Here is a 26,649-nt window from a genome sequence, read left to right as displayed (position 1 = left end):
AAGTATGTTCTAGACAAAAACCCAAAAGATAAGCCAACTATGTTGACTTTTGTCATCACAAGGAAGCACCGCAGAATGAGTCTTGGGAAGGTATTTAGAAACTTTCCGTACTCGAAAAACGTAGCGAGCAAGCATATATACACCTCTCTTATTCATGAAACTGCTACATCCAATCGTGCAAAGAACCACAACTCATTAAGCAAAGTCAAAAAATAAATATATGGTCATTGTTTTTGTTGGGTGCCTGGGTTTAGTATAAGAAAGATGTTGGTATGAACAAGTAAATGATTATATTCTTCTTAACAAATGATTATATTCTTCTTAACCATCTAACTTCTTAACCATCTAACTTGTTGACGCTAGCAATGGAATATTGAAGCAGTCAACTCAATAGACTTCTCACACGCATTAGAATACGATGTAACTTGCCTTGATACAATTCTCTTAACCTTATAAATTAGCAATATCGCACCATTAACGGTACAACCACTCGTTCTGCATCTCCAAAAGCCCCCGAGAGCCATGTCTGTCAAGAAGAGTCTTTCTCTTGACCATGGCGGTGCCGGGAAGGGCGCTGCGGTTACAGCAAAGCGCGGCCGATATGGTCGTTGTTTTTCTTTCATGGAGGTTTCATTAGAACCAGGAAAGTCTCTCAAGGAAATGGATTCAGAGAAGTTGAAGGCTGGGATCAAGAGGTGGGCTAAGGCTGTTGCCGCCTATGCCCGCCAGGTCAGTGGACGGTTTGGAAACTCTCGTGGCTAAATGGATTCATGAATCTTACTGCGTGCTTAAGAACTGAAGATCAAGATTGAGTTACTTCCATGTAACTCAAATTCTTTTGTGCTGATAAACGTACATTTGAGCTCAAGAAAAGGATGGGTTGGCTGGCTGCGGACAAAAATATGCAAATACTGGAAAATTTGTGAGACAAAAACGTGTTCTAGCAAACTTGCTACCCAAAATTATGTATATAACTGTAGAGTCTCTCTACTCTTTTGTAAATACAAACTACAAATAAAAGATCTACCTTAATTTATAGAAATGTTGTATGATCCTACATGTCTACTTACAAAATCTTACAATCTACTATAGGAACAAAGCAAAAACCAAAAAGAAAACAAAATTGGTGACTGCATCCTAAACTGAAAATTTTGAAACTAAAAAAAAAATCAGCTTTTGGAGAACTGCTGTTTTTACAATTTCCAGAAGCTACCAAAAACCTCCCACATATAACCTCATTCTTCCTTCTTAACTGCACTAGTACCAGCTGCCCTATCTCCAGAAATATTCCTCAAAAGCTGTTTGGAGCACATGTACTCGGCCTCTGTTGCTCTTTTCACACGGTTCGCCCGTACCCAAGCAGGTTCCTGAAAGAAAAGATAGCATACTTATATAAGATGATCCGCATGTTCATTTCCAACAATTACATACTCTAAATACAGTAAGAGATGTAAGCAAGTGTTCACAGGAGTGATTTAATATCACCTCGGGTACAAGGCGAGAGAAACCAAACTTAATCAACAGGAGGATATGTTCCATAACCAGAATTGCAGCTAGGCCAGGCTCTATATTCCATTTCCCCTCATGATCATATAACCATACTAGAAGGGCGCAGTTGGTGCATATGGATGTAACAACAAGAAACTGAAAATTTAATAGAACCCAACATTAGAAATATGACCATAAATGGTGAAAAAAAAACAAGACCAACTAGCTGCTGTAAACTCTTGGACCATCCAAAGTATTATATACAGCTGGTACACTACACGAATACAACAATACTTATGTAACCACAAAACATACATTACCTGAAATATGTTCAGCCAAGCACCAATTGTTGTGGAAACACGAGGAATTGGCCTCTTATGCATCACAAGCAGCTTCAATGCATCTGTCCTAATTTCAGTTATGTTGTTCTGTGCCAAGTGCAACTAAGCATTAATCTACTCCATAGTATAAACCATATAAAACCTAAAACATTTAAAATCATAGTAACTGTACAAAGAGAAGCACAATACCACAGCCGCAAAGGCAAAAGCAGGGGGGAAGGCACAAGCAAACATCATGATCATTCCAAACTGCAATGCTAACTCTAGAAAGTCTGCAGTTCAATCATAGTTATAATAAGCATAAAGTATAAAGATATATACAGATTCTCATGAATTGATTGCTTCAAATCATTAGTGACAAATAAATTTTTTAATTATTCAAAGTTGGATACAATCGCCATGTTACCATCATAGTTATAATAAGCATAAAGTATAAAGATATATACAGATTCTCATGATCTGATTGCTTCAAAATCATTAGTGACAAATAAATTTTTTAATTATTCAAAGTTGGATACAATAGGCATGTTACCATCGAAAAGCCCATCTTCAAGTTCCACACCAATGCTTGCAGAATAAGAAGGCTTCAAGTACTCCTTTTCCACCCTAGAAGCAAAGTGGATCTTCCCTGTTGATGATCCTCTTTCGCGTTTCTTCTTGCTTCTTCATACCAAATTGAAACAGATTCAGTCATGTTCAGGTAAGATGAAAGGAAAACATGAAGAATAAGCTAAAATGAAAGTATCCAGGAGATGATAATACATAGTATAGCCTTACCGAACTCTGAACTTCTTATAACTGTACTTCAAATATGGTAAAGTGTTTTCCACCAAGTTTTCCAATACCTAGAAAATAGTGAACAACTTAAAAGAATAAGAAAAGGAGCAGTGATAAGAAAAATGGTAAACAAGACGTGACACTTCACCTCAGACACAAGGAGGCGCTGAATCAAGACTGTACGAAGAGTCAAAAAGTTCCGGTGTATAAGGGCATGGTAGAAGACTCCTATGTATGACTGCATGAAATAAAGACCAAACACCTGCAACAGAATTTAAGTCCATGAAGGTGCAGAAACTTTGGCAAACAAAACAGCGCGAAACAGTCACTAAGGAGAGATCTAATTCCTCTCAATACCTTGTAGACCAAGCTGTCAGCTCTTTTTTCTGTGTTTTCATTATTTTCGTGTTTAATAAGCTTAACAGAGATCTTGCCCCCTAGCTTCGTAAAAAACTGAATTGCAAAAAGATATATGGTTGTCAACCCAAACCTGAAAACAAATATTACAAAAAATGTGTCAAACAGTCAGCTTAAGGCCATAAATAGAAGAGAAAAAGTATTTCTAATTGGACATCACCATTTCTGAGTTTACACAGGTTTTCCATTACCAACTAAGACTACTGCAACATTCAGCTCTCTATAATCTCCCTCTTTCACCGACTTAAGTCTAGAACTATATAATAAAACTATTGACAATGAACAGTAGAATATTCTGCCTCCAAGGACCTCATAATCCAAAAGTTAAAACTTCATTTATACATTTCTCATCAACCAGATGAATTTCCTAAACAAGCTATATTTAAGTGGTCGACAAGCAAAGATACAACTTGAAGCCTGAGAGTAGTACCCCTCTCATGTACTCCTTTCTAAGAACATTAAAAATGAAAAAAGGAAAAAAGGGATTCTCCTATAGTGGTTCACGCTCAGTTCTAGGAAGTAACCTCTTGGAAGCATAAATCCAGTTAGAACCAAACTCATTGGTACAGTCTCACTTAACAGTCAATGACACTCATGCGCAAGCGATGGACAAATTTACCATATGCAACTGAAAAGCCTAATTTTAAATGTGAACTGTGGTATGGAGAATTGATTTGTCACTGATCAAACAAAACTATATGAATAAGTGTATCTGAATCAAGATTTTGGTGTCTTACTTCACAATATCAGACTTAATAACCTCATAAAGATGAGCATATGCCAGCTCAAACGGCAACTGGAGGCATATAATACTAACTATAATGATAGCATCATTTCGGAATCTCAGTAGTCGTCCAAACCACTCAATTCTTTGAAACATTTCTTTCTCTTTTGTTTTGTCTGTCCCCCATTTCTTCATGAGTTCTACAGATGACTGCGAGGAACTCCAAGCCATGCCCAGCTGCCTATTTCCCAGGTCGGTTCTAATTGGATAACTGATCTGCCATCTAAAACACAAATTGAGAGAGAGAGAGAGAGTTAAAGGAAGCCAGAAAAAAAAAATTAAAAAAAAAAATCTCTGAAATTAGCACAATTGTCAACCAAGTTACCTAGTTAACAGAGCAACATTTTTGCGTTTCCAGAACTGGGAAAACATTATAGCCCATAAGGTTATGCTTATAAAGAAAAGGGGGAGCACCAGTAACTGCAATGACCTAAGGAAATTGTTGAGCGAGCATACAAAAGTTCTAATAAGTAATGATACACCAGGTGAACTGATAGAAAAATAAAAAAATAAAGATATAAAATTAAAAACAACATTGACAGCTAGCTGGAAAGTTAAGAAATCAGTGTAGCAGACGCACCCAAAATCAAATATCTGCAGAATAAGTCCAAATGTAGCTGGAAACAGCAACCACCGTGTATACATTCCAAGAAAAGCAAAATAGATGGCAATCTACAAAGATAGCCAATTCTTGTTTAGTTTTAAGCAACATATTGAAGAAATAAAATGTTTAAATGCAACCAATTTACCTTTGTACCAAAATATGAGTAAATCTCATCTATGGGCTGGCTTGTGAAGTCCCACCAGTGCAGAGCCCAAGTGTGAAGGAGTTTCTTCCTTTTCACTTCATCTATCAGTCAAAAGTCATCTCATTTAGAGTTTGACAAAAACGCAGCCAGTTTGTGAATTTGTGAACATACCATGCAAAGGAAAAACTTCTTTGACAATCCTCTGTGACTCCAATTTCTTAAGCAAACATTCCCCAACTTCCCAATAGAACTCTTTCCCATCAAATCTCAGAGTTACTGTTGACTTGCTCTTGTTCATCTGTAAATTTCAGTTCAAATTGTTATCAGTGGCAAAAATTTGAGGATAATTATCAGTACACAAACATAACCCACTGGAAAGTGTCCTAGAATTCAGTTATTTTGTATCAACCAACAAGTGCTGGAATGGATTGCCCCTACAATTGTGAGTGAGTAAATAAATCAGAAACCATAATAGCAACGGGATCAATCCAAACAAAGAGCAACACTAAAAGCATCGAGGCAAACACAAAGTTGCAACGAAAGATTAAAACTTATTCAGCTACAACTTATTCAAGATGGTGAACTTATACAGTATAAAATTTAACACAAAGAGTCAGGTATTACTCAGCTAGATATTAACGAAACATTAAAAAAAAATGCCATTTGCAAAAGTATAGAATCAGTATATGTTGATGACTCACAATTCCATATATCAAGTGCCTATAGCAATGAAAACGCTCACACCAGCTGAACAATGAACCATCAGGCTGCCTCACAAAAGCATCAACCTCCTCCCATTCAAATTGTAAATCCATCCCTGAAACCCATCAGTAGCATATCAAGTTTTATGTAAATTCCATTTCACATTATGAAGATTAATAGATGGTATCTAAATACAGGACAACTAAAGTAAAAACTAAAAAAATCTGAAAACCAACTTCAATGGAGCAGCTAGATCATTACCAATTTGAGTTCGCTTTTTAATTTGCAACTCAAACGCAGCCTTCCCCAATATCTCTAAAGGCGCTGCCAGCTGAAAGAAAGAAAGCTAAGGCTCAGCAACTAAACTGAAGCAAGAGTATAATCAAAACACTGCTCATTTAGATTTGTCTGTTTTTCGGAATCAGCGAATAAAACAAGTCATGAGTAATACTAATGATGGGCCATCATAAATTGGAAAGCATTGAGCTCATTTACAATTTAGGAGAAACAATGCTAGTCAATCGGATTAGACATCAAAAGACAGAATAGGTTAATATTTAAATCAGCTAGAATATTACCATGTTCAATTAGCAAATCATACAAGTTATAACAGGTCACGAATAATGTTGGCTATCCTCAATCAGGAAATATTGAGCTTATTTACAAATTAGGAAACACTGCTAGTCAATCCCCCATTAAGATATCAAAAAGACCAAAAAGGCTAATATTAAAATCACTAAAATAACTTCATACTTTCTAGTAACAATGATTCTTTCAGTAATACGATAAAGCACTTGCAAGCAATGATATAATTTGTTCGTGAAATCCATTATCATGAGCATATTGCATGATACAATATAGTATTACAAATCAATTACCGAAAAATCTTCTTACGTACCTTGATAAAGTCATCGACAACGCCAGGGACTCTCTCAACTACCAAACCCACATTCTTAAATTCATCAACCAAAACCTCCACACAGTCATCTTCTTCTTTTGCCTTGACATTTCTCTTTGGAACCACAACCCCAATCTCAAAAGCAATTTGTTTCTCCTCAACAACATTCATTTCAAGCCCACCCAACACCTTCAAAAAGCTTCAAAACACCCACAAGGGTCTCTTTAATAAGGATCCAAACGATCAAAGGACGCCCAGATCAACCCAAAGACGTAACCTTTTTGCAGAAACCGGGTCAAATACTGAACTGGGTAATCGTATTTGAGAACAATAGGACCTCAAAGAGACCAAAGGTGGTGGCTTTCATTGGAAATGGGTGAAATTGCAAAATGGGTGTATAGAACAAATGTCGGTTTGTTTTGGATCAAAACGAAACGCTGTGCATACATACAAACATAAATGTGGGAAAGATAGACGAAAGCAGAGAGAACAGGTGGCTGTGCAGTCGGGTATTAGGGGAGAGCGGTTGTGATGTACAGTCACAAAGGCTGTTGTGGAAGGCGATCAACACGTGGTTCTGGGCTCGGCAGTTTCTTTTCTATTTGAAGTTTTTTTTTTTATTTGAATTTTGAACTCTGCAGAATTGGAAAGTGAGTCCAAAGGGAAAGGAGACGACTTCCCATGTTACGGGGTTTCTGTTCATTTGACTAAATATTTTACACATTAAGCCCCCAGTTTAATTAGTGTTGCTTCATTTGTTTATTTTTTAAGGTGTAACCAATAAAATACTGTCCATCGTTGGATTCTAAACAGTCTGCTTTGGACAAACCAAGGCCTCTTTCCCGGCACGTAGTTGATGTTATCTGCGTTGGTAAAATCAAAAGACAAACAAGTGATTTTGGCAAGCCTATTGATAGAGACTGAACCACGGAGGTTAGCGCACCTCTCGGTGCTTTTGTTTAGAATCACTTCAGCAGGGAGTTTCTTCCCAAATATTTTACCAACGAGACAAAGTAGTGCGCGTAGAAGTCTTCTGGAGGTGGTGGCATGTCGCAAACCAGTCAACATTGAAAGTTTAAGTATCATCTCCAACAAAGAGACTTCCATGGACCAAGGTCCACCTGCACCAAGTCAAAAAAATCAGATATTTTGCCACCAAATGCCCTATTTTGCCCTTCATTTTGCCTATGGTCTACGTACACCTTGGTCCATATTAGAATTTTCCATCTCCAAAGTTATAACTGGAATGGACTTGTTACCCGAGCCGTCCCTTGACCAAGGCAACTAAGGCAGTGGCCTTGGGCCCCAGTTTGAGGTAGTGCTGGACATAACACAGCAGAAATCCGGTAACTGACCCGACTGCACCAGATTTTTCCTGCTTGGTAACTGAACTGATCAAAAGCGGTGCCATTTTAAAGTCTCACTAAATCGAACCGCTTCTTAATGGTTTGGAACCGGGTCCAGGTGTTGAACCGCGCGAATTAAACCGCCCGAACTGTATTTTTATTTAATTTAATTTTTGAATTAATTTTATTACTTGTCTAATTATGATTGGTCATAAACCAAGCTTACATAGACTTGTATGCACCCGATCTACAGAAACCCTAACACCTCTCAAAACCTGGCTGCACGACCTCATTTGCCAAAACTCGAGTCTCTCTTTTCAGAAAACTCTCTCGACCTCTCCCAACTCTCTCGATCTTTCTCGACCTTTAAAAGATCTATTCTGATCCCCTCTTCTCTGTTGGCCGAGAGCCTGCGAGGGTAAGCTCTCTAAATCTCTTCTCTCTTATCTGACTTATCTTCGATTGATTTACTGAGCTTGAAGATGTTTAGATTGAATGATTGATTTACTGAGCTTGAAGATGTTTAGATGTTTAGATTGATTTATGCTTGAAGATGATTAGATTGTTCTTCTAGAAAACTTATCACAATCAAAAATTCAAAATCGAATGAGGGTTTCGAAAACAGATTTGGGGCTTTTTATTAAAACTCGGGTTTCGATATTCTTACTTTCTTAGTTTAGGGTCTAAGCTTCATTGTTGTTTTGCGCTTATGAGCTTCATTGTTGTTCTAAACATAACACAGTTTCATTGTTGTTCTGACTTTCTGTTTTTAATTTAGGGCTTCTGTTTTGTATATGCAGATTATGGAAGGGATTAGCGCAACTCCGACTCCTACAGGGACAGCAACTCCAACTGCAAATTCCAATATTGGAACCAGTCGAACCACTCCCACAGCAACTCCTCAGCCTACAGTTGATCAAGCTGCAGTACCACCACTTCCAGGAGTTCCAGCACTTCCACCAATAACACCAGTTCCAGTAGACCCTGATGGGAGTTCAAGCAAAGTCAAGAGGAAGAACACTTCAGTTGTGTGGATGCATTCTAGAAGTGCAAGAATCCAGATGGGAGTTTCATGATCCCAGCTCATTCAAGGTGCAAGTACCGCCCCCAGACATACACCAGCGACACTAGAAGTAAAAGCACATCAGCAATGAGGAACCATTTGCTCTACCAATGCTGACAGCCTCCCATTTATGTCCCCAACAAGAAGCAAAAGTTTCTGACCTTTGACAGCGCAGAAGGTGGAGGTAATTTAATTGTTGTGAGTTATGAAAAGCGTGCTTCTAGGTTAGCTTGTGCAAAAATGGTGGTTCGTGATGAAATGCATTTTCTTTTGTTGAGAATGAAGGTTTTAAAGAATTCATGAAGGTGACTCAGCCTCTATGTAAGTCACCTTCTAGGAGAACACTAGCTAGGGATGATTTGAAGTTGTATTTGGCAGAGAGGGGGAGGATTAGGGGATTTCTTATTGCTAATGAGTAGAGAGTGTCATTGACTATGGATACTTGGACAAGTATCCAAAACATCAACTTCATGGTGTTGACAGCGCACTTTATTGATTCAAAATGGAGGATGCATAAGAGGATTTTAAATTTTTGTGTGATTTCAAATCACAAAGGGAAAACCATAGGAAAGCTAGTTGAATCGTGTTTAATAAAGTGGGGGATTGATAGGGTTTTTACGATAGTTGTGGACAATGCAAGTCCAAATCAGGTTGCTTTAGATTACATGAAGGAGAAGATAGGAAATTGGGACAAGTTGGTGTTAGGAGGTTCTTTTCTGCATTTGAGATGCTGCTGTCATATTATAAACCTCATTGTCAGGGATGGAATGAAGGAGATAGACTCCTCCATTGATGGCATTACAAATTCGGTGAAATACATTAGATCTTCACCGGCAAGGCTAGATATGTTTAGGAAGTGTGCAGCTCAAAAAAAGACTGAGCATAAGGGGGGAATTGTTCCTTTAGATGTCTGCACTAGATGGAATTCAACATACTTTATGTTGGATATCGCTGTGAAGTATAAGAAGGCCTTTGCGAGGCTTGAGGATCGGATGAAGACCAACAGTTTGAGAACTATTTCCAAGAGAGAGTGGGTGGAAATAAGAGATAATGGCCCCCTAAAGCTGCTGATTGGGATAAGGCAGCAAGGCTAGTCAAGTTCCTCAAAATTTGCTATGAAGCCACCCTGAAATTTAGTGCCACAAAGTTTGTAACTGCAAATGAGCCTTTGTTTTGGATGTGCACAATCATGGGTGAGATGGAGAAATGCATGAGTGATGATCCTTTATTAGTTAGTATTGCAAGCTCAATGAAAAAGAAGTTTGACAAGTATTGACTGCATCTTGAGAATTTAAACAAGATTCTAATCATTGTGTGGTTTTAGATCCAAGATACAAACTGTTATATCTTGAGTTCTTCTTCCTGAAGCTGCAAGCAGACCAAACTTTACAAAGTCTAATGATCGATGAAGTGAGGGATGTATTGCATAAACTGTATAGAGAATATGAAGGTAAAAAATCTGTACACTTCCCCAGCGATATCTTCGTTGTCCAGCCACCATTGGACGCATCACCAAGCCTGCTCGCTTCGTCTCTTCCTCCTCCGTCGATCAGTGGTAGCAACTCAGCCTATCTCGGCCTGTAGAAGTCGTAGCAAGCAGTTCCTGATCCTAAACCCAATTTTAGGTCAACACCGATATCTTCACCGTCCGACCACCATAGGTTGAGCCACCAGCCATTTTGGAACTCTCTGAAGACGGTGATAATGCTCTCCAAGTGGCTTGAGCTTAATTGAAGCGTGGACGGAGAACTGGAACTGATTGAAAAACTGGGCAGGAACTCCGATCGAGTTTCTGTTGAGGTAATTTCCGGCTTATTCACTTGGATTTAGACTTGATGGTAGTTGTGAAAGTTGTTGTACTGATTGAGAGGAGGATTTTGGCATAGGTTCTACCGCCCAACTCGGTGGTTGGCGTGGTGGCTCTTTGCAGTGGCTTCCGGCCACCCTAAGGACAATTTCTGTTCCTGGTTACGATCTACTCGTCAATACGAGCACTTCAATATACAACACGTAATTTTTGGAGATAGTATGATTATGTTAGGATTTTTTACGGTTTCGATAGTTTCAGTTTCGATCCGTGAGGATCAGGCCGTCTGATTGAATTGTAGTTTTGATATATTGATTGTAGAATTGTTCTGATGACTTTTTGTGGTCTTGGATGAGGATCATGCCGTTGGATCTTCGTATAATTGTGAAAAGACGATTCAAAATGTGATCCGTGAGGATCCGATCGTTGGATCTTCATATAATTTCGAGAGGATGATCCTAAAAGTGATCTATGAGGATCTGACTGTTGGATCGTTGTATAAATTGGTAAAGATGATCCTCAAAGCGATATGTGAGGATCTGACCATTGGATCGTTGAATAATTGTGATTTGTGAATTATGCTAAGTTGAGATCGTATGTGATTAGGTGCTTGACAGAATTGTATTGGGTGATCATTTGTGATTTTGTGATCTTAGCTGTTAGACAAGACGCAGCTGGAATTAGAGGTAAGTAAATCTAACATGGTTCATTTATGAACCAAATTTCTTTATTTTACATTTAATCGCTAAATTGAGAAAATTGTTTTATCAAAATAAATATTTGTTTTAAATAATATGGACTTGATCATATATTGTCCATGGGTAAGGAAAAACAAGATTTTAATTACAAAAATGAATTTCTCAGTTTTTAGTGCGTGTGAATTATAGTTGGTATTAGTAGACATTTCTGAGTGGATAGCTACGTGTGTGTGTGTCTATATATATATATATAGATATATATATTTATGTGAATTATATATTTGAATGGTGTGGCATTGGATGGAATAATAATGTTGATTGTATCGGATGCCATAACCTTAATCAGGTGACGGGCTATGATTGAAACAAGTATATCGGCTGCCATAACCCTGGCTAGGTGACGGGCTACGATTAAGTTAGAACTCTAGTATGTCTGCCGTCTTACGACATGAGGGTAACATGTAGGTTACTTGGAGTCATGAGTACGTATTTGTTATAGAGAGAGTGTCGGGTGGTTTCTTGCTTTATTGTTCTTTGAGAGACATGGTTGCGTACTAAATTGTTGAGTTGTTTTTGTGTTGCTTAAATTGGTTCTTGAGTGGAGAAATTATTATGCATGTTTTGTAGAATCATTTTATTTGAGTTTACTTATACAAGCTTCAAAAGCTTACCGAGTTTGTTGTTTGTAATCCCAGTGCACTATTTCATGGTGTAGGGTTTAATCCTGCAGGTCAGGACGATCAGGGTGGAGATCGAGTTGTGTAGTGCAGCAGTATTAAGTTCGGACCTATTTGTTTTTAGGATTAAATACTTGTTACTCCTCAAACTTTTGCCTGAAAAACAGTTTAGTCCCTCGCCTTTCAAATTAAACTGGATAGTTCTTATTCTCTCTAATTCTCATATAACAAGTCGAAAATGATCCGAAATGACTATTATGCCCCTCATTTTCTATTATTATTATTATTTTTTCCTCTATTTTTTTTAATTTTTCTCCCTTTTTTATACTCTCTCTCTCTCTCTCTCCTGGCCGCACAGTCTCTCTCTCTCCCTCGACCTCTCTTCTTCTTTTTCTCTTCCTCTGCCATCACCGGAGACCACCGCTTCCGGCCACCACTCACAGCGCCACCATCACCAGTCGAATCCAGACCATTTTTATCAAAACGAAGCCTGTGAAAACCTAGAGAGAGAAACAAAGCGACGAGCAACCGATCGTGACCGGGAGGTGCAGAGGCGTCTGCGCGGTCCAGGGCCCTGGAGGGCCTCCGAGCTCTCCAGCAAGGCGGCTGCCTATCTGAAAACGCCGACGACCGGTTCCAGATCAAGATGGAGAAGCCGATCTACGACACGGTTGACGAGGACGAGTACGACACCATCATCGCCAAGAGGCGTGAGGAGTTTAGGGACTTCATCGAGGACGACGACGACCTAGGGTACCGCAACGACGGTGAGGAAGAGGACTGGACCCGCCGTGGGCTTCCGACGTTGTCGGATGAATCGGAAGGCATTATGAGGCCCAAGAGGAGGAAGACAGTTGAGAAGAAGGAGAAGGAGAAGGAGCCACAGCCCAAAAAGCCCAATTCTTCGCTTACGGCGGCGGAGGCGATGATTCCATCTCCGTTAAGTTGAACATTGAAACATTGAAAATTTATTTGTCTTAATTCATCAAGGAACTTGGTTGTCAATCTGTGAATATTCATTTGAAGGCATTTGGAGATGGGGAAAAAAACTGTATTGTATCTTTGCCGTGTTAGTTTATCAAGTGAATGGTTTGTTTGATGATTCGCTATTAAGAAATAATGCTTTTGGTGGTTTTTGCTAGCTCATACTTTTCTAGCTTTGAATTTGTGTTCAGGATGGAATTCTTCTCGCATCACAACATACGAATTGGAATTCCTCGATCTTTGTCTGCCAAATGGGACTTGGTCTCCCTTTTTGGTGAGATGGTGGCCGGAAGTGGTGGTCTCCGGTGATGGCAGAGGAAGAGAAGAAGAAGAGAGGTCGAGGGAGAGAGAGAGAGACCGTGCGGCCATGAGAGAGGGAGAGAGGGAGGGAGAGAGAGTATAAAAAAAGGGGAGGAAAATTAAAAAAATAGAGAAAAAAATTAAAATAATAATAAAAATAGAAAATGAGGGGCATAATAGTCATTTTGGATTATTTTGGACTTGTTATATGAGAATTAGAGAGAATCAGGACTATCTAGTTTAATTTAAAAGGTGAGGGACTAAACTGTTTTTTAGGCAAAAGTTTGAGGAGTAACAAGTATTTAATCCTTGTTTTTATAATGCTGATAGTGTATGCTCTTAGTGAGCCTTATGTTTTATTTTGTTATTTGGTGGTGTAATAATTGACTCATGGGATTGAGTTGAATTGAGATTTGTATTTCATTTTGTCGTTGAGTGGTTTATTCGAAAAATTTTTTGAGCGTTTGAACAGATTAGTTGAGTTATCATGTTTCGGATTTGAATTTATTTATTCAAAATTCGGGGCATGACATTTTGGAGTTACCACAAGAAATTAAACGACTACCTTTGTTTTGCATTAGCTAATTTCGAATTAGATTTTCTTTTAGTCAAAGATACAATGATGTATACTGTTGGCTTATGAATAAAATTTCGAGTCCTTTTCATTATGACTTCATTTCAATTCTGAGCTTTTGAGGAATGAATCTTAGAGAACTTCAATGTCTTGCGGATAGTGCGACTACGCACACCATTCACCGCTATAGGCAATCATTCTTAGAGATGTTGCCTACACATTTCTCTGTGACTACGATTGTTGGGCCATCAAGTTTAGTTCAAGCACATGGAATAACCCAAATTTCACTTGTCAAATGGCACCTTGATTACTGTCATGGAAACTCTCTACGCTCCTAATGTGAATCGAACCATATTGAGCTATTCGAGCCAACAGATTCTATGCTGAAACTTATTTTAAACCTGAGAATAATGACCCTTGGATTCTAATGGGAGATTTCAACAATGTGACCAAGTTAGAGGATTATATTGGATGAATAATTCTTCTAAAATTTATATGCAGAACTTTGTAAATTTCTTGTCTGCTATGAATGTGACTACGCTACATGCATAAAGATCATGCTATCATCTTTGAGAAGTTGGATAGGGTTGTTGCTAATCGTAAACTGGATAAATTTATTCCTTGGAAAATCTTTCTATGATTGGTTTGGATCATAGTCCTATTATTTTAACTACTCTTCCTTTGAAACAAATTTATGCCAATTGTTTTAAGTTTGAAACAAATGTGCATAACAAAATGTGTGACTTAGAAGTAGGTCTATGCGCCGATCGGGTTGGACTATGTATTTGGGTCGAGTTGAGTCTATTTTGTGTCTTAGTTTCTTGAGTTTTTATCCCAAAATTCACATATATACATACTTTGAAAAAGAGATAAGATGCAGAATTGTATATTTCATTTCATTCTCACTAATCATGGATTTGTGCTTGACAAAGTTTAATCTCACCTATAAACAATAATAGAACATTACATGGTCAAGCACCACTATGCGGTCGGGCATATTATACATATATTGAAAGATGAGTTCACTGTTACTACTGTTCATCAAGGGGTGGAGAAGACTATTTCGTCCCTGCTTTTCTGTTATATTTCAAGAGTAACTGCTGTCTGAGATGATGTCATCTGGGCATATGGGTCTTTTTACAGGAATTGACGCTTTTGCCCTTAGTTTGCTATTATAATTTCAGGTGTGTACTGCTTGCTGAGACGTTGCTGGCTGGGCATATGCGTCTTTAGGTATGGGAAGATGCGTTTTTTTTTACGGTATGCTTCTGGAGGTTTCTTCTTTCTTCTATAGCCAACGAATTCCAAATCGCTCTTGCTCTCACTCGAATCAACAAATTTCTCTCGGTCTCCTCGCACAGAAATGCAAAACCAACCTGGATATACCATATGCTTCTGGAGGTTTCTTCTTTCTTCTACATCCAAAGAATTGACTTGCGTCGGTTTCTTCTTTAGCCATATAACCAAGATTGAGAGAGTTGATTGTTGCTCCTGCAAATCATTCCTTGCTTTTGATCTGCGAATTTCTATTTGGTTCCTGCAGTCCCCTTTTCTCGCTCTCCTCACTGTGAACTCTTTACCTGATTTCTTCAAATCAGTGTATATGTGATTGATTTAGGAATTGGGCTCTGCTATTGCAGTAAGTATCAAAACCAGGGACTCAGGTAGGTTTGATGAGTCTTTTTCGTGAAAGATTTGTTGGGTTGTTTGTGATTGTTTGGTTCACTGTTGAATCCCAAGGTTTGAGATATTTTTTTTTTATCTGGGTTTTGTTCTTCTGCTGTTAACGTTTGAATCTATCGCATTCGAGAAGCCTCCATCGCTATCTAGAGTTCCTGTTAACGGACAACAGGCTTCCAGTCAAAATCAAGATCAGGAAAATCTCGGTAAGCGTCGTATTTCGTTTCATCGTTCTATCTAACAAATGCCTACTGTAATCGATATATGATTTCAATTTATTTTCAATTCTCCGCTATCAGTTCCAGTCAAAATCGAGCAGAAAAGTGTTTATGTTTATTGTTTAATAAAGTCACTAAAATTTCTACCTATGTTTATCGCTATTTGGACCAATGTCTAAAACATGATGCAAGCTGTGTTTCACGAAGTTAACTATAACCAAAGTAGTTATTTTTGTTTGGCAGCTGATCAGCAGATACCGTTTATCAGTAGCAGCCAGGTCAATTGTATTGCTCATCTATTCAGTCTGCTTTCAAGGTATCATCCTTTATGTGCGATCTTGCATCTTGATTAATTGTGAATTATGTCATTTACTGTTACAGTTCTGATTCCTTAGCAATGATCTACCCGTATTCCTGGTTTAGATTTTGCTGTCTTTAAATAAATTAGTTTCTGTTTTGAAATTTTGTCATAAGTGTTGAGCTTTTGATTGAAATTCTGAATTCTTCCGTTATTTTTCTGCCATTTTTTTCATGTTGGTTATGAATGTCAAGAAACAAACTTGATCCAACTGAATTCATTCTAATACGACATGTACAATAGGATGCGCTTGAATATAGATACCAAAATCACATTAGAAGGGTGACTATATTTTACCTCAGGTCATTCACAGTTACTTTTGTATGCAAAGTGATAGGAATGTAATGACCATATGTAGATATTAAAAAAAAAAATATATATTCAGACACTATCAAGTGACTAATGGAGAATAACAAGCTTAGATGACAGTCAGAAACAATAGTATTAGTGAACTGAGCATCCTTAATGGTTAATGTGATGGAGGCCAGCTACATACCCCTCATTTCTATACCCCTTATACCTGTAATTATATTTTGGTCTTTACATTTTCTATCACTCAGCTATACATTTATTGTCAGTTTCTTCATTCTGACACACAAAGCAGCTCTCTCTTTACGAATTTATACATTATAAAACCAAGAAGCTTAATAATTTTTTCAGTCATTTTATATGTCTGTTCCAACTTTTTACAGTATGAAACAAACTATTGCAAGATACAACAAGTGTGACGAGTCTTCAGAGACCGCTTTGGTAGAATCAATGGCAGAGGGACTGTTGTGATTCTTTTTTTGAGGTATCTATATATATATAAACCTGGGATAAACTTCTGTAAAATTTGACTTCTCCCTGATACTTTAAAAAATATATATACTACTGCTTGCCCTATGTGCAGAAAAATTGCAAGAGATTTGACAGAAGCATCATTTTCAGGTGCAGAATTGTGTACAGTAGCACCTCTTGCCATGATGTTTTTAACTTGGAATGGTAAGTAGTTCATATCTCTTTAATTGGTTATTTATCACTTCATATTACTCAAATTCAACTGAATGGGCATTTAGTGGCCCCTTCTTTTCCTTTAATTTGATGTGTTAGTCTAATGTTCTGTAGAATTTTTTTTTTTGTTAATTTCCTTTGCTTTTCTCTTTTGACAGTTTTTTTTGTTTCCTTATTTCAACTGCTCTACATTCCTTTAGTTCATATACATTATCAAATTATATTTCCAATCTTTTGTGGCTAATCTGATGATGATTATTAGTTGGGAGCTTCTCATGTGTCTCTGTTTATTAACAAAGGGAAACAAGAACTTATAAGATCTGAACATAAGTAACAGCTGCGTAAGACCAAAAAAATGAATACAGGGATATTAACTAAGCTGTAGCTATGCAAGCGTTTTGGTTTGCTATTGCAATAACCAGCAAATCACACAAAGCTACATTAATTTTCAATGAAATTTTGGCCGCTTAGATCATAATCCCTTTAATGCAATGTCCTGTATAATCTTTTGTTTAGTTGCATGTACCTTTGATTCTATCTAGGCTCTTTTATTAACAATATGATAGAACTTCATCTTTTACTACAAATTCATATGTTTGTCAACAAACATGAATTTTATCTTTTTTATTGTTTAGTAAATGCTTAAGTTCATGGTTTTTAATGGAAAACTCTGAAACCATAAGTTTTTACTTTGATTTTATTCACATTTAATATTTAGTACTGTTGGATTTGGTCTCCGAATTTGTTAGGATTTTATACTCACCGACAGTGTTAATGTTGTTTCAGATAGGGAAAGCTTTTTTGAAGCGGCTGAAAGTGTTCCTGGGGTAATTTTTTTTCAACTTAGTTCTTTGTTATTTAGATTTGGTTGTACTGAATTTAATTGTGATTTATATTCTTATCGATTTTGTGAAGGTTTGGGATGAACAAAAGCAGGGAAGTTTTGATTCTATCTGATATGAATGTATTCCTTGATTGATGACTAAGATTGCTTTTGCTACAGTCTTGCAATTTCAATTTCAAAAGTGAAGTAGAATAAAACTTCTGGATTCTGCCTTACATGACAGATTTTGTCTGACCACTTTGGTTGCAATTTTTGCATCCCTTGGATTTTCAGTTAATGCCATGGAGATTGGTGAATGAGATTCATTGAACTGCTATGCAGGCTCTTGATGAGCTCGAGTTAGAGCGAGTTTTAGGATGATACTGAATGTTGGATTAGCTTGGCAGTATTGGTGGTTTGGTGCAACAGTAACTTTATTTGTTCTTGCCTCTCTATTTCAGACATCATTCGCCATATGTATCAATCGGTTCAAAATCCCTCTGTGAATTTCAGTATTGGTGGATAACATACAGTCGCATCATGAAAAGGTAAATTAAGATATACTAAGGTAATTATAGAGAAGATCGAGTTATGTTTACCTTGGTACTAACAACATCATTTCCAATGGGACAAAATCATGGATTAATTTCATCATTTTCATCATCTGTGTTTGCAGGGATCCCACTTCCAATGTCATGACCGAGACAGAAATAGGAAGACTTTGAGAAATACAAAGGATGCTTATGCAGATAGCAGATTAAAGTTTTGAGTTCTGAAATTTTTTCTGATGCAAAGACTATTAAGGTACATTTTACATGACTTCCCAGAACCTTCCTACACCATGCATCCTACGCAAATAGAAGTTGTATATAGATTTGTAGACTTTGGCATTAATAATACAAAACGTACTCCTTTTTCTAATGGTTGCTATTGTATGGTATGTTTTAGGAGGATTTATTAGCGCGGTATGATCAGAACTCTAATCTACATGCCTTTCTTTAAAATACAGGTCGCTTGAATATATGACGATACTTGGAGCGTCTGTCAAGGATCTGAACCCATGAAGTCAAGGTTGTTGTGTTGCCACTTTTGAGAGATTCTATTTGTTTCAAGTGCAGAGACAGAGACAGACTGTGAAAGGAAAAAAGGAGTGATCGATCTGGATTTATTTGACAAGAGGTGTAGAGATAGAGAGAAATTGTGAAAGCAGAAGAGGAGGAATCGGTGTTGGAGAAGAGGCTTCAAACATAGAAGACAGGACATCAGTTGATAGCAGGTAATATAGAAAGAAGAACAGGGATCTGGGTCTGAGTTTGTTTTGGATTGCTCATCTATTTGTGTCTTTATTTTTCTTCTCATACTGAGTTTTTGTTTTGAAATGCTCCGGTGAATTGGTTTCAGACTAAATTCCTGTTAGCTTTGTAGTTATCGGTTTGCTTGCATAATTGTTATCAGCTTCATAGTTGTTGCTTTCATGGTTGTGCATTGGATTATCATTTGAACAGAATTTGCAGCTCCATTCAACCTTCTCTTATCTGACTACCCCATTTTTTAATGGCAGCGCACCAGAATCAGGACCAAACGAGCTTCTCATCAACAGCCGAACCAAAGGATGATAACCTTTGATAATCTCATGTAAAGTAATTCAGTAACTGGTTTGAAGTATAAATGCAGATTATTTTGTTAATAGCTAACTACCTTTGCAATTAGAGTTTAGGAACTTCAGTTAGAATGGTCATTTTTTGAACAAATGTTGGTTAATATACCATACAAAAATTGGGGAAAAATGCAAACCCGCAGCATCGCGCGGGGGTAGTAGCTAGTTCTCTCGATGAACAAGAAGATCGATGCTAGGGCGTTGATGGGTACACTCTTCTCTATGAGGCTAGAAATATTGCCTTTCAATAAGGGAACATGGTGGTCGATTCTTCTTCAAGTTCTCGGTTCAGAAGGAAACTTAAATTTGTAGTACACTCCTCTATTTCAAGTTATTTAAGTAGGGGAGTGAAATCCACACTCCCCATTTTACAATCCACTTCACTCCATGCTTCATTTTTTGGTAGCTTAAATTTGTCTTTATTAACTTAAATTTTGTCTTTTTATGAGAACTTTGACCAAAAACGAAAAGAAGGAGTGTGAATTATAAATTAGGAAGTGTGAATTACAAAAGTCAAGTTTTCTTGGCTTTTGTAAATTTCTCATCTTCACTACAAATCATGTTTTTCTAGCTCCCACACCACATGCATCTTGCCAAACCCTTTATTGAAAGCTTGAACGCAATCAGTTCATTGTCGTGAATAAGCAATGAGCTGCTGGGAGGAACACAACATCATGCTTTCTAAGATTTTCAGTCATTCGAAGTTTATTGGGTCAAGTCTTTGCTTACTCATACTAAGGGGAGAAGCTTTTATGCTCTACCCTTGACTATATCATTGCTGTACAACTCCGATCAAAAGTGCCCCTATAAAGTGAGATTTTTAAAATTTGTCAAGCAAAAATCCATGATAAGTGAGACTAGAATAAACAATTATGCATCTCGTCTCCTTTTAAGTGTGTGAATTTTGGGATAACAAATTTGAAAAATTGGGACACAAAAAATCGATCCAAATACCTCGAGTGGAACCTGCTTTCATTAAAGTCTCAGTCCAACGCGGTCGGTGCATGGACCTAATTATAAGTCACACATTTTGTTTTGTAAATTTAATTATCGACATAGAGGTCAAAATAAAAAAAAAATAAAAAAAAAAATTGGGACAGATAGTGCAAAAAAGAAAGAAAAAATAATGAAAAAAGAAAAAAGAAAAAGAAAGGGGAGATTATTCGGAAACTTCTTCTCGTTGACGTCCGCGTAAAATTGGCATATATTAATATCTCCTTCTCAATCTTCTCCTGGTTCGAAAGTCTCAAACTTTCTCCGATCAAAAACCAAAACATCCAAAACCCTAGAAAATCAAAAATCCCCCAAATTCGACCACCATGGGCAACACGGAGAAGCTGATGAACCAGATCATGGAGCTGAAATTCACCTCCAAATCCCTCCAGCGCCAATCCCGAAAGTGCGAGAAGGAAGAGAAAGCCGAGAAATTGAAGATCAAGAAGGCCATGGAGAAAGGCAACGTCGACGGCGCCCGGATCTACGCCGAGAACGCCATCCGCAAGCGCACCGAGCAAATGAACTACCTCCGCCTCGCCTCCCGCCTCGACGCCGTCGTCGCCCGCCTCGACACCCAGGCCAAGATGTCCACCATCAACAAGTCCATGGGTAACATCGTCAAATCCCTCGAGTCCTCGCTCAACACCGGAAACCTCCAGAAGATGTCGGAGACCATGGACTCGTTTGAGAAGCAGTTCGTCAACATGGAGGTCCAGGCCGAGTTCATGGAGAGCTCCATGGCCGGCTCCACCTCGCTTTCCACTCCCGAAGGTGAGGTTAACAGTCTCATGCAACAGGTTGCCGATGACTATGGGCTTGAGGTCTCCGTGGGCCTGCCCCAGCCGGCGGCCCATGCCGTGCCCTCCAAGGAGGCTGAAAAGGTCGATGAGGATGATCTTTCCAGGAGGCTGGCGGAGCTCAAGGCTAGAGGTTAATGAGGGAATGTCATCGGTGCGGTGCGAATTTGATGTATAATTTGGTTTGCAGAATTATGAGTTGTGATTCGTGTTGGAACCATTTACAACTTGATATTTGTGTATAATTGTCGAATTGATTCGCGGTGACATGATTATGTGGGCTGTGTTGCATATGTGTCTTTAATCATTTTCTTTAACAAGGTGCTTGAATCTGTATGTTTTTGTTTGAATTGGATATGGTATTTGGTATGTTTACATACGGGTTTGTTTTCTTCTATTGGAGGCTTAGTGGAACTAGGAAATCGGTAATGTGTGTCTGTACGGCAAATTTTGCTTGCATTCTGTATTTTGCTGCTTTGCTTTGTTAGTTTGACTAACACCATTTGCTCAAGTTCTACTTGAAATTTGATGGGTTCAGTTGATGAGTGAATTTCAATATATTATTTCTATTGTTTGTTATACATTATACCAATGTGTGCAGTCATTGTAGGGAACAGTCTTGAGTTATGTTTTTTGTAATTGGGAGTGAATTGGTTTTAGGTTTGTTGAGCAAGGAGGTCATTTGACCTGTATGGCATATAAGACTATGCTGTAGTAATGTACATGTGGTCAGAGATCTTCATCCTGTTTCATAAGATGATGTCTACGATATTTTCGTTTTAATCCACCAACCTTGCTGATCTGTTAACTGAGCTGGTCTTTCGGACTGCTACATACTGGTTTCTATGTCCTATGAGTGTCTAGTTTTGTGAGATGAATCTTCTCATCTAGCGTGGGTCAAAAGGAATTCTGTTTTATGGTTTCACTGCTTAACATATTGATCATGGGGTCATTTATCAGATTGTAGATTCGAGTGTGGGTGTGTTTGTTTTAATTGCTTCTTAAACCTGAGTGTGTTTTGGTGTAATGTTAACCTGTTGTGGATTGTAGATTTCTGTGATGTTAGTGGTATATTTAAAGTCCGTAAACAATGTGTCTGGTCAACTGGTGGAGGTTGATATTTTATTTGTCTGTGATAGTGTGAGCTAGGCAGCCAATAAGTGCTGCGCATGGCAAGTAGTCCTACACCACAATGTTTAAAGATGGATCGCCTTGTGTGGGATGGGAGATGATAGTTTGCCTACAATTCTTCTGGGATGTGCATAGGGTTTTTTCCGAAAAAGAAACTTGGAGATTGTCTAATGCTTACTCTCCAGCTATTTGTTTACATAGTAGTGATATTCTTTGTTTCTCTCTTTATCTTTGGATTCCTCTCTAACGATCCGTTGGTCAATTTCTAAAACCTGGGTTTCATGTTTGATAGGAAATCTGGTCGCCATAATGGGAATGTGATTTATGAGTACTTGATTGACTGTTGTTTGTAACTCGGTTTCTAGTTAGTTTTGTCGGGTCCTGCATATTAATGTTTTGCATTCGTACTTGCATCAACATGTCTTCCAAGGGAGTGGTTTCTTGTGTTTCATCTCTGGTGATTGGTTTGATTCATGAGTTACCCATTCTTGTTGAGATTGAAATTTGAAGATGCATATACGAGTCAATATCTGATCCGAGTTGGGGATGGTGATGCATGTTTAAATGATGATGCTCTAAATGCTTTTGTATACTTCTGAGCTCAGCATCATGTATGTTTTGCTTTGGGCAAGCTTTATAATGGTAAGTGTTTTGAACAAGCCTCTGGAGATCCTTGGAGCTCTGAAGAATCTTTTAGGTGAAATTGGAGAACTATTCTGAAAAATCGAAGATCTGAAATTTTTGGTGAAGTTTTCCACATGGGGCATCAAACCTAGGGCTGGGCATCCAAAACCGAAATCCCGGTACCGTTTTGAAACCGTCCCGAAATCCGCCGGTACGGGCCGGGACCAAAATCTGAAATTTACTATTTGGGCCCGTCCCGTCCCGTCCCGTAGAAACGGGCCCGGTACCGGTACTAGCCCAGTCGATTCCGGTAGATCCCGTCCCGTCCCGTTTAAATTAATTAAATTAAATATTTAATTATTTATATTACTTGGTTAATTTTGATTGGGTAGTATATGTGAGAACACAGATATTGACCACACCTGATCGAGGTATTTTGACCTAAACTAAACGGCATAAGGATTGGCAGTAAGGCCCCGACTCCATTAGGCATTAGCCGCAACGAGCTAACGAAGACCTCGACTCCAGAATCCAGATCGTTCTTCACTTCTTCATCTAAGCTCTCCAGATCGTTCTTCATCATCGTTCTCCAGATCGCTCTCTTCTCCCTCCGCTCTCCAGATCGCTCTCTTCTCCCTCCGCTCTCCAGATCGCTCTCTTCGACCCTCCGCTCTCCAGATCGTTCTTCATCTAAGCTCTCCAGATAGTATCTTCATCTGCCGGTAAGCAAAGTCCTTCCCTATACAAATCCGAGGACCAGCCTGCAAACAGGGCATGGTGAAGTTATTTTAGTCAACGTTTAGACAGCTTAAGATATTATATAAAGCAAGAGAAATGAAGTAAATGAGACCAACATGAAATGAGACGAATTTGAAAGAAGATTCAGGCTGGAAAATTCCATCTTTGAGCCATCTTTCAGGTCGAAAATCCTCAGCATCTTCTCCCCATATATAAGGCATTCTGCCCATGGCATAGGCCATGTAGAACACTCCATCACCTTTTCTTACTCTGTATCCATCAGGAAGAATGTCATCTGTCTCTGCAGCTCTCCCATCCTTAATTAGAGAAGCCGAAAATCACAAACACATTAGTATTACTCGAGTCTTGAAATGCTATATAGAATACAAATAGAGCTATCCAGTTTAGTACAATGTTTATTTTGATTTTCCCAGCATATATATAAATTATCAGGGTCTTCTAAAACCATAATATAAGTAGTATCCCATTGCAAAACCATAGCATACCACGAGAGTGTAGTTCCACTGGAATCTTTGCCAGCAAACATAAAATTCAGAGTTATATCCCTTAGATACTTATCAGTCATTTCCTCTGGCTCCTTTCCGCTTTCCATTAGGAACCTCGACAGTAGATCCTCCTTTTCATTCTTTGGAAAGTAAAATGAAATTCAAGAATTTGGATTAAGCAAAATTAAATAAACCGTGTACAAAACGTAGAGCATTAGAATGTAGCATATATATATATATATATATATATATATATATTAGTTTCACTTACAACGTAGTTTTCCCCTGTCATCAATTTCCTTTTGCTCCTGATAAGTTGGTAAACAAAGTCATCAATTACTCTGACATTCTTTTTAAGTGTCGCTTCGGATCCAATGCTGAGAAATCTTTTCAATTTCCAGAATGGATCTGCATATCGCCAATACATGAGAGCATTTGATTCATCAAATGCATTTATAAATGCACTGCCTTCTTTGAAGCAATTCAGGTGTGTTTCACTGTTTTGTGACTGTGTTATTACCTTGTTCCTCTATTTCTCCATTAAAATCCGCAGTCACTTCTTCTTATCAAAGATTGTCTACTCCTGTACAGCTTGATTAGAGGTTTCAAGGTCGGCCATATTTCACAAAACAGTGGAGGCTTTAATCTGCATGCAGAATTGGTTGTTGGGAGATGATATTGTTGCTCAAGAGGTAGAGGAGCCTACAATTGAGAACACAGAGTTCTATGAGCAGGCTGAGAAAGGTACCTTGATCAGTTTCAAATGTTCAATTTTAATTTTTGTTTTCTGTTTTCTTACGTGTGGTTTCTCTATTACTGACTTTAAATGCTTACTTAGATCATGAGAGCACTGCCTCCAGCAGAAATACACGTTCAACAATCCCGAAAGCAAAGGGGAAGGGAAAGGCTGCAGTGGTAAATGTTGACTAATGAGTTTGTGAGGTTGTGAGACTGAGTGTGATGAACTGATGAAGGTTTTTTCAAATGTGTTTAATACTTCAAGACTTGTAGTTAACTAGTTTTTATCATGTAATGGTTTGTAGACTTTAAATTTCTTATTTCATACTTTAATTTCTTGTTTAAGACCTGCTGGACTTTTTGTTGAATTCATGAATTGGTTTATGTGTTTATTCATTTATTGAACTTATTGTTGGTCTATTGAATTGGTTATTTGCTGTGTTGCACATTGCATTTGTTTCCTGTCATAATCAGCAATTTGCATTACTGCATTACAGCCATTACTGCAATCTGCAATTTGCATTACTGCATTTGTTTTCTGTCATAATCTGCAATTTGCATTACTGCAATCTGCATTACTGCATTACAGCCATTACTGCAATCTGCATTACTGCATTACTGCAATCTGCATTACTGCACTTTGAATTCATAATCTGCAATTTGCAGTTTTGCACATATTTATTAAAGAACTCAAGTGTGAAAAAAAAAAAAAAAAAAAAGGAATCGGGTATCCCGAATTGGGCCCGGGCCCGACCCGATCCCGATCGGTTTCGGTACCCTCGGTACTAACTTTGAAAAACCGTTGTCCCGTCCCGTCCCGTCCCGAATAAAATTTCCGGTACCGGGTTCGGTACCAGTCAGTAACCGGCCCGTCCCGGCCCGTGCCCAGCCCTTCAAACCCCATTAACATTGTTTTCCCTTCATCCACAGTGGAAATAGAGGGGTTGCTTTCCTTTAATCTTAATTGTATTGACTGTTGAGACTGATTCCGAAAGACAAAACGAAAAGAATGATCGGAAATATTGAAAGGCTTAGACCTCAGTTGAACGTTGACACGATCCGATCCATGGATTGCTGCCACCATCGCGCCTCAAAAATGCTATTCGAGTTCACTGTCGCTCTCAAAAAAAGAAACACTACCAAATTGCTCTCGCTACGCGTAACACTACCAAACCCACTGGTAGGGGTCATCATGGGTCGGGCTAGGGCCAGTCCTACACTAAATTTTAAGGCTTAGGGTCAGGCCGGGCCGGGCCTAATTAAAGTCAACATTATTTAGGGCCGGGCAGGGTCGAGCTAGGGCTTAAATATGCTAACCTTAATCTACTCGAAAATCCCGATTTGCTAGGTCAGGCTGACCTTAAGGGCCCAACTGGGCTTGGCTCAAACGGGTTGGGCGGGCTTGGGGCAGGCTTAGGGCCGAAGGGCCAAATGATGACCCCTACCCATTGGAGATCATCATGGGAGGAAATCCGCTGTCCCAAAATTCTCTATCCTTATTGTAAACACGAAAATCCTGCAACAAATGAAAAAGGACACGTCTACAAAATAATATATTTTATATTAATGATCTGAGGGTTACAATCTTTGTAGTTATTCTTTCACAAGAATTTCCTCTGATTCAATCTCCGACGTTACTTTGATCCAAGGGTGGCGAGCACTTGATCTTGAATCGAACGGTTGTAGTTTGAGCTTCTTGTCGTGTTAGAGATTTGAAGGTGACGGTTGATCAAATAAGGGTGCAGAAGTTTTATCTTGATCGAGTTTGGGCCATGAGTGGTATCA

The 26,649-nt window shown here is 38.4% G+C and overlaps 2 protein-coding genes and 2 long non-coding RNA genes across 5 annotated transcripts; 3 read left to right on the top strand and 1 right to left on the bottom strand.

The window, feature by feature from the left end:
• Window positions 1-1,009: 1,009 nt before the first annotated feature.
• Window positions 1,010-6,826, bottom strand: LOC112190038 (anoctamin-like protein At1g73020). 2 transcript variants are annotated; one of them, XM_040515581.1, is made up of 16 exons: window positions 6,157-6,826; window positions 5,520-5,589; window positions 5,258-5,373; window positions 4,728-4,854; window positions 4,557-4,657; window positions 4,388-4,479; window positions 4,133-4,237; window positions 3,761-4,030; window positions 2,964-3,096; window positions 2,755-2,868; window positions 2,607-2,674; window positions 2,362-2,489; window positions 2,019-2,101; window positions 1,809-1,916; window positions 1,486-1,644; window positions 1,010-1,367 (listed from the first exon to the last, which is right to left on the bottom strand). In XM_040515581.1, exons 1-16 carry the CDS (start codon window positions 6,325-6,327, stop codon window positions 1,236-1,238), a joined length of 1,977 nt encoding a protein of 658 aa, XP_040371515.1. In that variant the 5' UTR covers window positions 6,328-6,826; the 3' UTR covers window positions 1,010-1,235. The 2 variants fall into 2 exon arrangements, with proteins under 2 accessions (XP_040371515.1, XP_024185219.1); XM_024329451.2 differs by having other exon boundaries at window positions 2,362-2,492; window positions 6,157-6,824.
• An 8,052-nt stretch (window positions 6,827-14,878) lies between these two features.
• LOC112185215 lies at window positions 14,879-19,196 on the top strand. Its single transcript, XR_005805505.1, has 6 exons — window positions 14,879-15,819; window positions 16,554-16,654; window positions 16,792-16,845; window positions 17,641-18,225; window positions 18,354-18,481; window positions 18,687-19,196. It is a non-coding gene; the product is annotated as an uncharacterized LOC112185215 (long non-coding RNA).
• Window positions 19,197-20,500: 1,304 nt separating this feature from the next.
• On the top strand, window positions 20,501-21,463 carry LOC112190473 (ESCRT-related protein CHMP1B). Its single transcript, XM_024329902.2, has one exon. It carries the CDS (start codon window positions 20,654-20,656, stop codon window positions 21,263-21,265), a length of 612 nt encoding a protein of 203 aa, XP_024185670.1. The 5' UTR covers window positions 20,501-20,653; the 3' UTR covers window positions 21,266-21,463.
• A 3,247-nt stretch (window positions 21,464-24,710) lies between these two features.
• Window positions 24,711-25,199, top strand: LOC121051351. The gene is made up of 2 exons (XR_005805506.1): window positions 24,711-24,870; window positions 24,965-25,199. It is a non-coding gene; the product is annotated as an uncharacterized LOC121051351 (long non-coding RNA).
• The last annotated feature ends 1,450 nt before the right edge of the window (window positions 25,200-26,649 follow it).

Source organism: Rosa chinensis, chromosome 2 (genome assembly GCF_002994745.2).
Source record: "Rosa chinensis cultivar Old Blush chromosome 2, RchiOBHm-V2, whole genome shotgun sequence".
Lineage (NCBI taxonomy): Eukaryota > Viridiplantae > Streptophyta > Magnoliopsida > Rosales > Rosaceae > Rosa > Rosa chinensis.
The sequence above is the reverse complement of the archived record's forward strand: the minus strand, read 5'-3'. Positions and strand labels throughout refer to the sequence as shown.

What these genes read in the sequence shown, in the direction of transcription:
- LOC112190473 (XM_024329902.2), top strand. Translation starts at nt 20,654, where the DNA reads ATGGGCAACACGGAGAAGCTGATGAACCAGATCATGGAGCTGAAATTC.
- LOC112190038 (XM_024329451.2), bottom strand. Translation starts at nt 6,327, where the DNA reads ATGAATGTTGTTGAGGAGAAACAAATTGCTTTTGAGATTGGGGTTGTG. An exon ending in TAAAAAGCGAACTCAAATTG is followed by an intron (nt 5,374 to 5,519) that starts GTAATGATCTAG and finishes GATGGGTTTCAG; the next exon opens with GGATGGATTTACAATTTGAA. An exon ending in TCTCTCGCCTTGTACCCGAG is followed by an intron (nt 1,368 to 1,485) that starts GTGATATTAAAT and finishes CTTTTCTTTCAG; the next exon opens with GAACCTGCTTGGGTACGGGC.